The sequence below is a fragment of the Hyalella azteca genome, unplaced genomic scaffold (assembly GCF_000764305.2).
Source record: "Hyalella azteca isolate HAZT.00-mixed unplaced genomic scaffold, Hazt_2.0.2 contig17496, whole genome shotgun sequence".
Taxonomy (NCBI): Eukaryota; Metazoa; Arthropoda; class Malacostraca; order Amphipoda; family Hyalellidae; genus Hyalella; species Hyalella azteca.
In genome coordinates, this window is record NW_025947278.1 from 177112 (window position 1) to 195262 (window position 18151).

Sequence of the window (18151 nt, forward strand, 5' to 3'; positions counted from 1 at the left end):
CAGAAAAAAATATTTGAGATAAAACGGAGATGCGACTGACGATAAAGAGCATTTTTTTCAATATCAACATTATTGCCGATAATATATTTCAGTATGGCATAAAAGGTGACTCTGAAACAAGTGTGCAGGGCGATGCACTGAATAAACAAAATGCGCACTCCACTAAAACCATGACAACTACCCGCAGAAGCTGCAACGATTTTTGTCATGACCATTAAACCCGCACGTATAATGTTGGACAGTCGTGAGTTTTGACGATGATGTAAAATTCCTTCCAATGTCAGATGCACACACTTGAAGTTTGCGTATTTGTGACCCTGCATACGCATATATTTATGCATACGCATATTTGTGACCCAATTGAAATGCATTAGTTGTATCAAGGCATCCTTATAATTCCTCGTGTCGATAGAATGCAAATTATTGGTATGGTCAGCCAAACACACTTGTTGCATACGTCGTGCTGAAATCGCGGAATTGCCAATTCTATGGAATCAACAGCCAGTTTGCCGAATCTGTACAATCAGCATTTCTATACTATTTGAATCTGGGGTTAGGTCAGTCGGTCAAGTTCTTTTTTTAATATTTAAATCTAAAGGAACTTGGCCGAACTTGACTTTGTCTTGTAAATAATTGGCAAGCAGTGAAAAAGCGGTTATGTGGTTTGATAAAGATTTCATTTCATTTTCATTCACTATTTGATATTCTCAATATAAAATGTATGATAAGTGACCGAGTAATGAACTAACAATCACTTCACAGTGGTTCGTCCAATGAGAGTCGCATGGTATATTAATGTCCCGTTTTTTTCGAATAATCTCAGGAAACGTAATATATGCAAGATTCAGGGCGTGAAGGGCGATTCTATGATAGACATAAATTATACACGTTTATACAAATTCGAAAATGAAACAAACCGCACTCATAAACAAAACTTCCTATAACTGGTAATTACTGCTGCATGAAACAACTTCAAGCGCGATTGGCATCTTGCTGCTGATGTTCTCTTCGACCCTCTCCCACTCTCTCCGTCCACATATTCTACAGCCACAACCACCCCACTCCTACCGTCACTCTAGGCCTTCACCCTACTCTCCAGCATGGTAAGCGCCATGCTTTTCCCCTTACCCTACGATGGCTCCACACAAAATGCTCCAAATCACCACAGAACTACGCCACCTCCGCGACAGTATTGCGGTTACTATTTACGGTTTCAATTCTACTACAAACGTGCTCTGCAGCTCCAACCTGCGCTGACACCTGCTTTGAATTTTGACTGGGATATCCCGGCGATCTCGGGAAGCCAGGCTGGAACTTAGGAACGAGCTGGCCTGAGCTCGTTGCGAGGTCACATTTTTTCTGGGCCTGCGTTCGTCACCCATCATTTGGTTTGCTGCTCTGCATTTTCGGTGCAAGAAAAAAGAAGCGTTCTACTTCACTAAGCACAGACGCCCGGGCTACAGCAAGATATCTCACTGCCTCTGCAGACAAAGCTCCTATCATGCCCTCTAACGAATATTGCCAAGCTCATTTCTGGTGCTGAATTGATCTCAGTTGATCGACATTAAATTTTGCTACAACTGTGAACAACGCGGCTAAATTATTCATTGCGAGTGTACACTGTATTACCAGCGCAGAGTATCCATTGATGTGAAATTTACCTACACAGAAGATGAGGCTATATACATACCACTAACACACTTGCAGTATATTAGTGAGGAGTCTACTGGAACACATAGAGGTTCATTATAGTCTATTGGAACTTATAGAGGTTCAGGGAAGTCTATTAGAGCACATAAAAGTTTAGTGACATCTATTGGAACACATAGAGGTTCAGTAAAGTTTACTGGAACACATAGAGGTTCAGTGAAGTATATTGGAACACAGAGGTTCAGGGTATTCTATTGGAACACATAGAGGTTCAGTGAAGTCTATTGGAACACATAGAGGTTCAGTGAAGTCTATTGGAATACATAGAGGTTCAGTGAAGTTTATTGGAACACATAAAGGTCGAGTAAAGAGTGTACTGGAATACATGAAGGTTAATTCAATAGTTAACTGCAAAACGTGAAAAGTGAGTAAAATTTCTACTGGAAGACGATAGGATTTAGTAGATTATCTATTGGAACACAATATGATTGAGTGGATTGACTACTGGAACAAAATAGGATTGAAATGATTGTCTACTGAAACACAAGTAGATTTAATGTAGTGTTTACGCATTCCGTGACAAGAATACCACTACGAACAATACAAGAAGTCAAATGGGACCTGAATAGAACCACTGAAGCGTCAGTACAAAAGAGTGAAGTGTTGCTGCCAGTAGAAGAGCCCAGTACGCAGCGGCCGCAGCGACAGATTGCCGCACCGTGCCTCGGGCGAGCGCGGCATTTGCATGCTGCTCCCCATGCCCCCCCTCCTGAACTTCCTACCTTCCTTGCCTCTTACTACCTTTCATGTCCTCCCTGCCCCTACCTAGCCTGAGACATCCCTACTCTACCGCCCTTCATTACCCTATTTCAGATCGATTTAATTTTCCATAGCAGTTGAATATACAGGAAGTGTGCGCAGATGAAAAAGAGTCTAATCGGTTGTCGCCCATTTAGCATTTACGTGGAAGCATTGGCCCGTAATTAAATAACTGAATTAACTGACGAGACGAGTAGTATGACTTCGTCGGTTCAGCAAATTGGCTCTTGATGTTGTTGCGAGTGTCGTATTTATTGTACTGACATGAGTAAGTGAAACGATTTAAATAAGCAAAATGATAACGGACGTTAATTAGAAGTTAGGGTGGCTAGCAGTCGGCTAAACGATAGCCAATCATTTATTGCGCAAGATTTGTGAACTTTAAGTTGGGAAATCAGCGAGGATTAGGCTTGCCAACCATTGGGCTGAAGGAATCGGTACAGCTGGCGGTTCTCCGTCACAACACCGGGACTCGAGCTCACCTCAGCGCTCACAGATACTCTTGCACGCAGCAGTGTCCCAGTGAAGGAAGCTCTTGCACGCAGCCGCCTAGCATTGAAACTCTAGCACGTTGAAGCGTAGCACATAAAGTCTTGCACGCAACAACGAACCACTGAAATTCTAGCACACAACAGCGTACAATTGAATCTCATGCACACCGCAGTGTACCACTGAGACTCTAGCACACTGCGGCGCACTACTGAGACCCTTAGTCTGCGGTGTAGCAGTAGAACTCATGCACGCTATAGCCTTACTTTAAGAAACGTGCAGACAACGGCACACCGTGCAAGAGTCGTGCACACTAAAGGGGCTAAAGCAATACCACTGAGACTCTTGCCTGCTTCGGTGTACCACTGAGACTCGAGCACACTTATGAGTATAACCACTACAACTCTTACACGCTATGCCGTACCACCGAAACCTCTGGCTGCCACTGCGTATCAGAGACCGCTGTAAGCTACGGCTCATCTTTTGTGAGCTTATCTTGAATCGTTAGTTTGATATTATTAGCCAGCGAAATAAATCAGCAGATAAATCAAGTAACAAGTAAATCACTCTCAAAAAAGGAACCAAAAAGCCGCAGTCAGAAGAATGTCACAGGATGTCACTCATAAGAATGTCACAGGATGTCACTCATAAGAATGTCACAGGATGCTACTGCATGTCATAAGAATGTCACAGGATGCCACTGTCATAATAATGTCACAGGATTATACTGTCATAAGAATGTCACAGGATGCTACTGTCATAAGAATGTCACAGGATGCTACTGTCATAAGAATGTCACAGCAAGCCACAGTCACAGAAATGCCTTAAAAACAAAGGCCACAACCAGTCACAGATACAGGAACGTCAAAGGAATCATTGACTCATGAAGGCCACAGACAACAGCAGCCAGACATGCTCTTTTTAACTATCCGACTAACTAACAAATCTGATTCAAATTGCTACCAGTAAACTGTAATACAATAGCTTATTCAACCTTCTAAAAGTTCAATGTACACTCATTCTAACAATATCCGCAGTGATAATGTTGAAGCATTACAAGTAGTTACACCTCGTAAATAAAAGAGGCTATAATATTCATGAGTTTGCGCAATACGATACGTGCGTGGCAACATGTCTGCTTCAAGAAGCCACTAGAGCAGCCACGGCCACGGGAGCGTTTGAAGTAATACGGCAGACGCAGCTGCTTCGCCTGAATTCCTTATATAGGAATGAAGTTGCAGGCACCCGCCGCCGGTCAGCGTTTGGCGCGGAGTTACATCAGCACCTTGGCATGCAGGGCAGCCTCACGACTGTACCGGCCGCATACATTCCGCTACAGTCCCGCGACTTCTCCAGCCTCAGGAATACAGTGTTGAGCTCTATATATAACGCTGTACTGATCGCATACATTCCGCTACAGTCCCGCGACTTCTCCAGCCTCAGGAATACAGTGCTGGGCTCTATATATAACGCTGTACTGATCGCATACATTCCGCTACAGTCCCGCGACTTCTCCAGCCTCAGGAATACAGTACAGGGCTCACATTATAGAGTTGCACCGTATCCTATACATTCCGCTAAACTCCATTACTTATTCCAATGCAAGTGGCCGGCACAATAGCTTCAATTCAGATCCCCGTGACTTTCTTTCTTCATATGTGGGGACGGTTTCCATCTAAGATCAATCTATTGAATAAAAATTTTTTTAAAGAGAACCGCTCTGAAAATATTTCTTTGATTTGTTGCACGTCATCACATAAGTTGATACTGTAAATGAAAATTTGGCAGCATAATTTATTAGACTGCTACTCCGGTGCGCTGTCAAGGACAAGACTATTTCAAAAGATTCTATTTAATGAACTTGATCAGCACATAAACCTTCACATATATTAGCGCAAGTCACTGCACCTTAAGCGATTGGTGAAAATCACATTCGGAGTAGAATAAGTTTGGCAACAGATATTTACTCACGTCAAAAGTCACGAGGTCGATGGTGAGCCAAGGGTAGGTGCAGGAGAGCTTCCGAATAGGAACATTCGGGCCAGGCTCCTCCTATGGAAATAAATTTATTTATACAATAATTTTTCAAACAAGTATTTATCATACAAGCCAAGGTCAAAAATTAAATCTTAATAAAAAGATACAGAGTTTCATGAAGAGATGATGCAGTAATTAGATAAAAAGCACATAGAATGCATACTGAAGATTCAGATAACCCATGAGTGCGAATGCGTCTTCTTTGCTGACTTCACAGGCAACCTCAAAATTCTAGGAATGACAAGCACTACAGAACAATTAAAAAATCGAAATCGACATAGCCTTCTGAAATCAATTAAAAAACCGAAATCGATTATCTCTTCACTTAAACCTTCTGGAATGACACACTCAAGTATTACCACATTGTATTTACCTCATAAATACTGATGCCCTTATCGCCCACAGCGAGCGTGACTTGTGAGGAGGGTTCGCTCTTCTTCCTCCTGAGGTGGTAGAGGTGGACGTTGTGAGGCGCCTCGTCGAAGGAGGCCGCCTCAATGAACGCCTCCTGCGCCTCCTCCTTTGTCATCCGCTGGTGCTGCTGTTGAAGGGCGGTTACCTTAGCGATCACCTGTGATGACCCTTCACGCTCCACCACCTTCAAGGGATGCGGAAAATTTCGGGGATATAGTGACAATATAATAACTGATAGCATTATATTAACATCATTGTACCACACGGGTATCGCCATAATTTAAATTGACTTTGATTATAATTATTCGGGTTTACTATTTAGTTAAAAACTTATCACGAATATCATGAAATCAACAAACGTCATAGTTGTCATAGTTGACTATCATTCGATATTTGCGTTGAAATCCTTCCCTACTTAAATTGATTAAATATAATCATTTGACTGACTGACATCACACAACATTGGCGCAGAGCTCGGTTCTCAGCTATGGTCAGAACATAATTCCTTCTGAACATTCCAAATATTGTGAAAAAACTAAAAAAACGACTGTGTAAGCTTCAATTTACAATTGCTTCCGAAATCTTCACCTTGACTAAATGAGTTAGTCTTAAGGTTTGTGGCACCCGATTCCTCAGTGATCTAGTCCTCATATTAATGTCATGGCGAAATCTTTTTCAAATGGTGCTTAAATTTACCACTACAAAAAAAAGCTAAATTGGCTGTGACTTGCTCAAATAAACCAATTTATGTCCAAAAAAATTAAACCTTAAGTAATAATTGAACATATTTTGTTATAAATTATATCTATGCCTCGAGTATTCATCGCGCTATTGTATTACAAATCGTATAAATATCCCATATAGACATCACACCCATCGTCTTATAATTTGTATCTATGCCTCAAGTATTAATCGTACCCATTGTGGGTAGTAGAGTAGTGGGTCGAAGTAAGGAGGTGGACGATGTGCTCTGCCCGAGTCGCCGGAGTCGGCATAGTCAGCCTGCAGTGCCAGGGCAGCCAAGTGATGCGCCTGATCCTCCCGCCACACTTGCCCGTAGCGCAGCACGTTGTCGCGCAGCTGAAGGTAGTAGTGCGTGCGCGAGACAGCGTCTCTGTGCCGATACCGGGGAAAATATTTATGAGATTTTGATTTAGGAGAAGAAATATGGGCAATGAGCGAGACAGCGTCTCTGTGCCGATATCGGGAAAGTATTTATGAGATTTTGATTTAGGAGAAGAAATGTGGGCAATAAGCGAAACAGCGTCTCGTGCTGATGTCGGGGAAATGTTTATGAGATTTTGGTTTAGGGGAAGAAATGTGGGCAATGAGCGAGACAGCGTCTCTGTGCCGAAATCGGGGAAAATATTTATGAGATTTTGGTTTAGGAGAAAAAAAAGAGGGCAATGAGCGAGACAGCGTCTCTGTGCCGAAATCGGAAAAAATAATGATGAGATTATGATTTAGGGGAAGAAATGTGGGCAATGAGAGAGACAGCGTCTCTGTGCCGAAATCGGGGAAAATATTTATGAGATTATGATTTAGGGGGAAAAATGTGGGCAATGAGAGAGACAGCGTCTCTGTGCCGAAATCGGGGAAATGTTGATGAGATTTTGATTCAAAAGAAAAAAATGTAGGCAATGAGCGAAACAGCATCTCGTGCCGATATCGGGGAAATGTTGATGAGATTATGATTTTAGAGGAAAAATGTGGGCAATGATATATTATTAGTGAAATCGGTGAAATATTGATGAGATTTTGATTCAGAAGAAAAAATGTGGGCAATGAGCGAGACAGCGTCTCTGTGCTGATATCGGGGAAATATTGATGAGATTAAAACTAGCAAAATAAATTACGACTTGGGAGAAACGAGACACCGTCTTCGTGTCGACGTTATAGAAATTATTATTACTTTCCATTATTATTATTATTATTATTATTATAGATTACTATGAATCTAGTGAGGATAAACCGTTGGCAATAAGTATGGCGAAGTCCATGCCCAAATCATGAAAACAACAATGTGATGAAGAGTATAGTATAAAAATAAAACATCAAACCAGTCACGCACTTAAACTCCTACTCACTCCGGTACGTACACACTACATAGTTATACTCGCACTCACTGCCGGATGAACACAATTAGATTCTTACTTGCTGCGTGCACGTGCACAATTAATACCTTACTCACTGTAGTAACTAAACAGTTAGACTTTTATTCGCTGCACTACACGCAAAATTATCCCTAGCGCACTGCGGTAAGTGCATAGTTCAAGTTTTGCTCAGAGCAGTAGGATCATATTCGGACTTACTGCATTACGTGCACAGATAAACTCTTACTCACTGTTAAACGCGCACAATTATACTGATACTCACTGCAGTATGAGCGCAGTTTGTACATAGTACCGAACACAAAATTGGAATTGTAGGAGTGGTTGCCCAGAACTGTCCAAACCCTGCACGGGAAAGAAAAGCGAAATTATTCAACTGCACGGGCGATTTTTAGCTGCGTCTAATGCATTATAGTTTGGTCTAGTCGACGCTGAATAATAGGCTTAGTTTGTCCGGTTTCTTGTTCTCGTAATTGTCATGACTTGTCTGTTCACAGGAGATCTTAAATTTGCTTTAAAAAAATTTTTTTAATCGACGTTTGATTAAGTAGCGACTGGGCTTTTACCAGGGCCGTTATGGGTGGAATAACAAATTAATTACTTCTAATGCGTAAATTTATCAAATGTAATCATCTTTTAATATATATTATATCGTTATCAAACCTCAGCATAAAAAAGTAATTATATAAATTACTCATACTAATAAATCGTATGATTGATTTCTACTTAAATATTGATTTAGGAACATCAAATTTACTGGTATTTAACAGCTACGTACGTACTACCAAGTGTATTCGAGAACCAAACCCAACTGGCGGGACGCTCTTTGAATACCTACCACAAGCTCGCTCATTTGCGCACAAATCGTCAGAGGCGATTAAAAATCGAGTAACATGCGTAGTAAAGAAATTTGTGTTCGAAAAGTCTAGTGATTGTCGGAAAGTTCTATGTAGCTGCTACAAGCTCGGTGTAGATGCGCAAAAGAGGTCGACTTGAGCCCAGAGCCGCTGCTGCTGCGGGCGGTCAGCCATCGCGTGCAGGAGCAGTCGCTATGGCAACCAAACGAGTGCCATATATGAGCATGTGGTCGCAGCGACGAGCGAAATACCACAGCCTGGCTGGAACAGGCTGAGCTAAGGGGGGCAGCAAGGCTTGGAATTTGGGGGTAAGACGAGGCACATCAGCCCGTGGGGCTGGTCGGCCGCCCGGTTGGAAGATCGGTCGGAAGGTCGGTAGGGAAGTCGGGACGGAGGATTGGCAGAAGTGTTCCGTGGCCGGTCAGTCGGAAGTTCTGTCGGGAAATCGCTCCAGTCGAAGTGTTAACGGGGAGATCAGGAATGAAAAAGTCGCAACAGAAGTCTTTTCGGAATGGCAGTTTATAGAAAAATAGTTTGTAGGGTCAGCTGAGAAATCGCAAGTGAGTTCAGGCAGAGAAACGGCCTGAGAGCTAAAACAGAGCCCTACACACCGCATATGCTTAGGGAAGAACCACACGCTGCATTCCAAGCCTTCCACACACATTCAAGTGAAGGAAAACAAATCCTTGCTGAGGCTTCCCACTGATTTGAGCAGCAACAAATTTACCTTGACAAGACAGAAATTTTTCCGATGCGTCGTCGAGTGCTCACAGAGTATCCAAATACTGAATACTTGTTAATCAATCACCCAATCACTTAAGATGTAATGCGCATAGTTCTAGAATCGCAAACGCTGAACTCATTTCGGAACCTGAATCGGTACTCGATAATTACCCTTGCAGAGAAGCGCGTTTATTGGCGAATCTTACAACCACTTATACCAGATTCAGGGTGGATCAAACATGAACATTGAAGGAGATATTTACGTCAAGTCATGCTACAATAAAATTTTTATCGTAGTAATGAGATCTATGATGGTCGTAAAATTTCCGGCACCTGAAATTCAGGTCGTCAAAAAAAATCCCTAACTGACACACTTTGGAAGTGAAAATTTCCCAGCTCTTAAATCTTTGAAATCAAAATCTGTCGCATCCTATCATAGGTCATAAGCCCTCTCCAGAACATGGAGTAAAAACGCACAAGAGATCGTCCTGCAGAAAATGTACAAGAAACATTGGTCGCTAAGTATTGGATCGGTGGCACTGAATTGCTAGGCATTCAGCTCGGTAGGTTCTTTGGCCTAATTGAAGTCATGGAATTCAATCGCGTCTAATGTGGAAATGCTAGTACCGCTTCCCATTCCTTCTGGTAATGAGAGATGCGAGAGTATCTCCTGTAGACGCTACCTATCACTTGCGCATCAGTTTCTAAGATACCAGTGTTCAGCTCGTCTCACTATGATTCATTGAACTGCTTTGTGGCTGACGCAACCGTCTTTCCTCGATGTCTTTTCTTCGAAGCCCAATTGTAAAACTACTGTAGTGTTTCTCAGTCTCTTCATGAATTTACATTGTTTACGCTTGAATAGACAAGCAATTTAACAAACGGATGTCAGTGAATGTAGTTTATTTCTTTTTGCTGGGGTTAGCCTTAAATGAATTGTACCTCGGTAGAAAAGTTCTGTTGCCTTTGGTGATCTATATTATAGAATTTAATGGTAAGGTAAAGTTCCAAATCAGTGTCACTTCCCTCACTGTAGAAATATTATAACAATTTTGAGATCATTGCACAGCAAAATCGTTTGACAATGAGCTAAATGGTAGCCATTGGATTGAATTTCAGGTTAAATTTCAGGTTGACTCTCATTTGCAATACTAAAATAAATAATTATTTCATCTTGTGGAAGAGCACAAAAATGATCTCCGACCCAACTTTCAAACCCAGTTGAGAATAACAGATACAGTGTGTAAATATTCAGTTCTCTATATGATGAACTGCTTCCATTCACGGTAGTTGAAAATTGAAAAGAGAAGTCTAAGATAATATAAGAACTATTACTTATTTTCTTTGTTATTTATCACAATGTGTGGTTCTGATGTCATGGTGCTTGAGAGTCTTGTGCGGAGCACCCGAAGACAAAAATCCGCATACTTTTTGGGGTAGATCCGCATTCTAGCGAATACCGGAACGTTCGTTAAAAGGCTGAACTAAATTGATTCTGAACGCGAGCAACAACACATTTGGAATCAAGAGCTTGGTCTTAAGAGCATCCAACACAAGCATCCCACACTGTTAAAGAACTTTACCCGTAGCAAAGAATACATATGGACGTTTTATTACTCTCCAAACAGGTCATATAAATTCTAATTCTTCGTCGTCAAGGTGAAAGACTCCGTTTTACAAGCACTATCAACATTCTCGAACAAATTGGAGGACCAAATTTACATAAAACCATCGTTTAAAAGAGTATGGCGGTGTAATCTCCATGCTGAAGTACCTTGAGGAACGAGCTCTTTCATCATAACATTTAGGCAAAATTCTTCGGCAAAACGGATCTAGATATCAGCCAGGTAGAGTGGGAAGCCAACGGCAAACCAGAATCTCTGCATGAATCACAATGCCAATCTCTTCGTCATCTCCAGATGAATGCCCTGGATGTAATTCAGTGAACTCAACAGAATAAAATTAATTTGTTGTAAAAGGTAATCGCAAAGAAAAGTGAGAATTTGGGTTCAACTTTAATAGCGTTTGTTATGATTTCATAAAATCATGAAGGAATCCTGCTGAATTGATTTTTTATTGCACCCATTTTATTCGTGCTCAAATATAATGTTACGATTTATTGAATTCATTAAGTTGAATTCATTCTTTTCACATTTGAAGTTTTGCATAATTCATAATTAGACTGCCTTATAAATAAAGTTCCCTATTTATAAATAAATATTTCTAAGATTCAAAATGTACGTAAATTTTGTATGTACAAACTTGCACTTGAATGGGAGAATTTCAATTAGAACTTACAGTCAATGCTTTAAGTGTTTTTACAGTTGAAAGTACGAGTGTTTCGAATAAAAACTACGTAAGCATTCCTGCAAACACAGATCTCATAGAAGCCTTATAAATAATAATCGAATTTAGAAGCGTCTCTGCATGTGGCAAAGGCTAGTTTGGAATGATCTACTCAAATCTGGAACTTTCTCGCTTGTTCCGAGCGACATTTCAAGTTGTTCCTATGATGTCACAAATTCTTCGACTGTCGCAACATCAGGCATCTCAGTTCAGTTGACAGGTTTTCAATGAACCATGACAGTTTATAGGCCAATTAGTTAACAAGAAACATGTTTGAGTTGCTGGCATCTGAAGTCGAGGAAATGCCAGAATTTCAGGAAGCATACTTCGTCCGGTAGGCTTTAGCTCTCGGCAACTTTTGGTGTTCAGTGGAGCTTTTGTTTCTGTGATTCTTGTTACCAAGTGAAACTCTGGTTGCCAGTGGCTTCTTCGTTAACTAATGATAATTTCGTGGCTCAACAGAACTTTTGTTGTTCAGAGTGGCTCTGTCTGCTCACCGACTCTTGTTGCCCAGTGCTACTATTGTTGTCCAGTGACTCTTGTTGCCCAGTGCTACTATTGTTGTCCAGTGACTCTTGTTGCCCAGGGCTACTATTGTTGTCCAGTGACTCTTGTTGCCCAGAGCTACTATTGTTGTCCAGTGAGACTCTTGTTGCCCAGGGCTTCTATTGTTGTCCAGTGACTCTTGTTGCCCAGAGCTACTATTGTTGTCCAGTGAGACTCTTGTTGTCCAGTGAGACTCTTGTTGCCCAGTGGGGCTTTATTTTCATGGTGGTATTGTTGTTAGCTAGTACCTAGTACTGTTGTTTTTCAGTGAGACTTTTATTGCCTTATGGCAAAAGGCAAAAAGATGCAGACACAAAGATGAAAAGTTCAAATACATCAGTTCATATCGTGCAAATTCATCGTACTTTTTTCCGTACGATCGTACGTAAAAGCATGTAAAATTTATGATGCATAAGAACTTAACTCTTAACAATACACCGAGAAACGTTTTCCACAATGAAAATGTGGTCTCTAGCTCGATCCTTACATTCCAGTTTAGCGTAAAGAAAAACTATGGAGTAAAACATGAAATTTTCTCTCTCACCGTAGGCGAGGTTCTCCAAGCTCTGGACGCATACTTGCTCAGCTTCTTGTCGGAATCGGCAAAAACTCTCTCGCCATCTGAAATGTGAGAAACCAATAATACAATTATTAATCGAGCGTGGAAAGAGCCGTAACAAAACAAATATTGTATTGATGGTTGTTGCTTAGGGTATTCTACAACCTCTTATTTTTTGTGGATACGGTCAAGAATGTCCGAGGAAAATAGAGCATTTGCGAGAAAACTGTATCATAAACGCAACTTTATTGTTGTTGTGTAGTTACAGCTAAGTAGAGTGACAGCAACATTTTTTTGTTTATTGTGGTCATGAACATAAAAAATAAGACTATATAAGAAAATGAGAACAGCTATGAGTACCCAGCAAAAATACAAAGTTTTTTATACGGTTCAATGAACATGCACAGTATTAGGTTACGTCAGTGAAGTAAAATAAGGCTACACAAGATAGCCTTAGCCCGTACATCGATTTCAATGGATGATGTGACCCAAACTAAAATTCAACTGCACTACCCGCATGCTATTTGCGCGTCCCCTGAAGAGTAACACGCCAGTTCGTTCTTTCAAGAGCCTCAGCCGGCATTACATTGCATGCGTAAAAAACAAAAGCAGGTTCAACCAGTACAGATGCCCTGCTGGGCGCTCTGCTCAACGACTATAGTCGAGCTTCGCTCTTCCCTTGTTAAAAAATCGGAAATATTCGAGCTCATATCGCACCGAGATGCGGCCATTTTTTGCGGCATGCACGAGACCAAATTCTTGACCAGGCCGCCTTAGAAAGTAAGGAGGGTAATAAGTGCCCCGCTCGAGCGCGCAGGGTCACCGAGGAGCTAGGCTTTTTTTTCGTCATGTTTGAGCAGCGCCTTACGCTTCCTGGGTATGTTTTAAAATGACAATCTAGGAAATTTTTAAAAGCAATCTCGGTAAATAATTGTCAAATTGCCAATAGAAATTTCCGTAAATTGTGCTTAAATTGTAAAATAAATTGTCTAGCTGAAATTCACTTTAAGGGTATCCACCATTTGGACTCTGCCATTGATAAAAAAGTTTCAGATGACAAGATGTGTCTTATTATGAATTGGAATCAACTCAATTGTAAATAAATTGTAATAACCAAGTTATTAATAGAGAGTTTCGACTCAAGACGTGCAGAATTTCACTTATGAGATCGGTACTCAAGCTGCATTGAGGTCTCTCTACCGCCAGGCAGAGCGTTACTATATTACTGGCTACTCTGAAACATGGAACTGTCATGCATGCACCATTGTGTTGAGTTAAAGTTTCATGTATTATCAGTGATATCTAAACCAGGTTTCACAACATAGACAATTGATACTAAATTATAATTATATTGTATATAATGTTGTTACCGTTTCTTTGCAGACAAAGGCATTTATCGATTTATATAGTTGCTCAAACTGGAAGGCTCACAGAATCCTCAACTGATATTTTTATTAGTGATATTATTGATATTACGACAAAGCAATTTAAGCATCTATAATTGCATAAGAGGCATGATACCAAATATAGATTCAATCTTTTCTTTTTCATTCAATATATTCTGCTTATGGGAGTGTCATCAGAACATAAATGATTTTAAAATAAATTCAGTTAACTGACCGAGCTGCAGCGCGAGTCCGAAGAGCTGCGTGCTGCGCATGCCGTCGTGAGCGAGCTTGCAGCACACAGCCTCCAGCACATCCGATACCTTCGCCTTCGTCTGCAAGCAAATACAAGAGAATTTTACACACAGCCTCCAGCACATCCGATACCTTCGCCTTCGTCTGCAAGCAAATACAACAGAATTTTAATCACAGCCCCACACTTGGATAAAGGAATTCAAGCAGCTTCAACCTCAGATCATGCACCACAAGAAAATCATTCAGGAGCTCCAGTGGGACTGAGCTCTAAGAACTTAAAGCCAAATGTTTAAACTGGAGGATGTGGTTTTGTGTAAGTTTTTTTTTATTTTATGGCTATTGTAGAACGATGATTTCCGTAACTTTCACCTTCAACAGTACCAAGAGAATAGTGACCTGAAAAAATACTTAAAACTCGAACTTTTGAGCAAAATATATCAATTCCTCAGGAATTTATGGGCATTATTTAGGAGGCAGTTACATGCTGGTCATGACAATTTGCCAACCTGATGTTATTGCTTTATTTGCCACACTAAGAGGCATAAATTTGTCTGAATTATCTGAATTAACTGCTATCCAGCAAGCAGCAGATGAACATGACAAGATCTGGAGCAAATGAATGGACTTTACAAATTGTTTATTGCTATGAGTCAAATAATTTATGCATGACGCGCGATGAGCACAAAAGTTCCAATGAATGAACGTATCGACAAACACCGAGCTGAGCTCCACGAGCTCAAGAGCCTGGGTCACTCCAGGTCAAGGTTACTAAGAAACGTAAATATTGTATTTGTGGTTACCCCATGGTACAGAGACACATTTAGAATAAAGCAAAGTGCAATATCAAGTCGCTAACTTGCGTGGAAATGACGGCAGAAAATACGCTAGGTATAAGCGAAAGTTATCGCTGAGAGGCAAATAGACTCAGTACACACATGGTTTGAAAAACATTAGAAATTATTCAGCATCCATATTGCACAACAATATTCTCCTCGTGATTGTCTCCAAGGCGTAGGTAGCTCTATAGTTTGTTTTCCTCGCTAATATCACCTTTTGAGTTAGGTTTGGTATATTTTTTTTCTTTCCGAGCTCTGAATTCAGTTTTCTGAAAGTTTTCTATGATATCCATTCATTTGAGTCAACATTAATACCAGTTGCCGATTAGCTATGGGTAATGAGCACGAACTGATACAAACTGGTAGGTTATGCAGTTACAGGTGAGTAGACTGACTGTCACATCCTTTGATGCAGTCACGGGTGAGTAGACTGACTGTCACATCCTTTGATGCAGTCACGGGTGAGTAGACTGACTGTCACATCCTTTGATGCAGTCACGGGTGAGTAGAGTGACTGTCACATCCTTTGATGCAGTCACGGGTGAGTAGAGTGACTGTCACATCCTTTGATGCAGTCACGGGTGAGTAGAGTGACTGTCACATCCTTTGATGCAGTCACGGGTGAGTAGAGTGACTGTCACATCCTTTGATGCAGTCACGGGTGAGTAGAGTGACTGTCACATCCTTTAACTGACCTCGACGGGTAAAGTGATGCAGTCACGGGTGAGTAGAGTGACTGTCACATCTGTTAACTGACCTTGACTGGTAAAGTGATGCAGTCACGGGTGAGTAGAGTGACTGCCACATCTTTTAACTGACCTCGACAAGTTAAGTGATGCAGTCACGGGTGAGTAGAGTGACTGCCACATCTTTTAACTGACCTCGACGGGTAAAGTGATGCAGTCACGGGTGAGTAGAGTGACTGCCACATCTTTTAACTGACCTCGACGGGTAAAGTGATGCAGTCACGGGTGAGTAGAGTGACGGCCACATGTTTGAACTGCGCCGGGCTAACCGCTGCCCCGGCTAACATGCTGTTCTCAGCCGGCCATCTTGCCCCTAGAAGTATAAGTAGGAAAAGGAATAATTATTTCGCAACAAATACAATGATATTAAGCTCAGCGCCAAATTCGTTTAATAATTCAAGGTAATTGTCGTTTCAGGACAAGCAAGGTGGAGATTTTATATCTATGGTGTGCAACATAAAATAGAACAAGGGTTTTGAATGAGCACTTGCAACATGGACCCCAGAAAGGGAAACCAAACCAAGTGTACAACGATGTGTATAGTGTATAATTAAATTTATCCATTTATTGAGTAATTTTGGTAAATTTGTCCCTTCGAGTTCGTTTTGAGGGAATTAAGACACGAGCGGACGCGTGCTTACTAGTTCAATTAATTAAAACTTATCGCGGTGTTCGCCATTTCAGTCATACTTAGCACACAAATTTTATCGGTAATCGGTTATGTAAGAGCATAATAGTCAGGTTTACACTTTCTACCGCACCATTGCTATGCTCACCCTACCATATAATTGCCATAAGTGAGTGCGACACACATAGAATCTATTTTGAGCAGCGAAGTAACAGCAACCTGCTAGCAACATGGCAGGTGGGTTGGAACAGCAAGCGAAGTGGTAGTTGCAGTAATGGTACCTGTCGTTTGTATCAAGAATCCCATAGCTTGAAAATACTATTATAAATATCTGAACATAGAACACATTTCCAAATAGTTTCATTCGAATGAATTCGAAGCATACGATATGAAACTGACTTTCTTGAGTAGCGGAAATTCAATTTACTTAATTAAGTGCTAAACGTTAGAGTCTCAACAAGCGACAACTGAACCTATTTTAGATGGAATTTAAATACTCAAACCAAAGAATGTTATTTAAGCTCAGGGGGAACTCACAAATCTCGCCGGAATGCGCGACAAGGACAATTTAGCGCAGTTTGCTTCGATGTTTTTCTGCGCAGTGACCGCATTACGATCCTTGATGCTGCACGCAAAAGAATCCAACTGCCAACGAGCTTGCCGAGCGTCCATAAGCTGTGATTTGCTGCATTTAGAAGAATGAGTTGGCATTTTTGAGAAGCGCAGTCCTCGAGATGGAAGAGAAGTGAGCGTCAGAATCACTTTCCACCCCCTATTTTCTAGGAAGATATCCGAGAAATAACGGTTATCCCACACTGTTCAGTACCCACAATTTTCAACTGACTCATGAAGAGAACAGAACAAAAATCAGGCTACTCCACGACACTTCCGACAAGAAACCAATTGCTGAAAATCATATAATTATCTAATTACATAAAAAAAACGCTTTTGCTAGGTTTTAGTCAGCACCTACAGAAGCAGATATCTCTAAATGATATGGGTAAGATTCCACAGGGACTTGAATCATCAATCCTGACAAACCAAGACTCGGGTCAACTAACAACAATCACAAGGAAATTGATATAATTGGAAACATTTTATAAAATTCGAAACCATTTTCTAGCGGGATGATTCTGTACCGAGACGAACTTGTATACGTACTGCGCCAAGTTTTGCAACTAACAAACAAATACAATACAGTTTCGCGCTACAAATATGACTTTTAAATAGCTTTAAAAAAATGTCGGAATTGACATTAGATTCAGTAAGAGAGTGAATCTTTTGATACTCAATTTTCTAACTTTATATTTACATTCCAAATAAATGTTTCATGGTTTTCACAAATTTTTGATACTTCAACTTTTTTCAGATGAAAATTAAGATAATTCGAAATTCGATTTCATAAGTTTGATCGAACTCAAAATTGTCTAGCTCGTTAGCCTCGTTACCAACATATTATCAATCATTTCGACCACGACTACTTAGGTTGTTTGCGAGGGAGCGAACTGCAGCAAGCACGCGAAAACAGCAAATCCAAGAGCACCAGGATATGCACATGCATAACAACATGAGCGCATGCATAAAAACATGAGCACATGCATAACAACATGAACACATGCATAACAAAATGAGCACATGCATAACAACATGAGCACATGCATAACAAAATGAGCACATGCATAACAACATGAGCACATGCATAACAACATGAGCACATGCATAACAACATGAGCACATGCATAACAACATG

General features: G+C 40.8%; 1 protein-coding gene across 3 annotated transcripts in view; it reads right to left on the bottom strand.

Moving 5' to 3' along the window:
* LOC108677278 (protein expanded) overlaps positions 1 to 18151 on the bottom strand; it is a 52460-nt gene that overhangs the window by 22656 nt on the left and 11653 nt on the right. For all 3 annotated transcript variants that reach the window (XM_047885292.1, XM_047885291.1, XM_047885293.1), the window contains exons 2-8: positions 15971 to 16086; positions 14172 to 14271; positions 12537 to 12613; positions 7786 to 7865; positions 6328 to 6523; positions 5369 to 5593; positions 4930 to 5010 (exon numbers count right to left, since the gene is read on the bottom strand). In XM_047885292.1, coding sequence (XP_047741248.1) covers positions 4930 to 5010; positions 5369 to 5593; positions 6328 to 6523; positions 7786 to 7865; positions 12537 to 12613; positions 14172 to 14271; positions 15971 to 16060 — 849 coding nt within the window. In that variant the 5' untranslated portion in view covers positions 16061 to 16086. The remainder of the gene's footprint in view (positions 1 to 4929; positions 5011 to 5368; positions 5594 to 6327; positions 6524 to 7785; positions 7866 to 12536; positions 12614 to 14171; positions 14272 to 15970; positions 16087 to 18151) is intronic.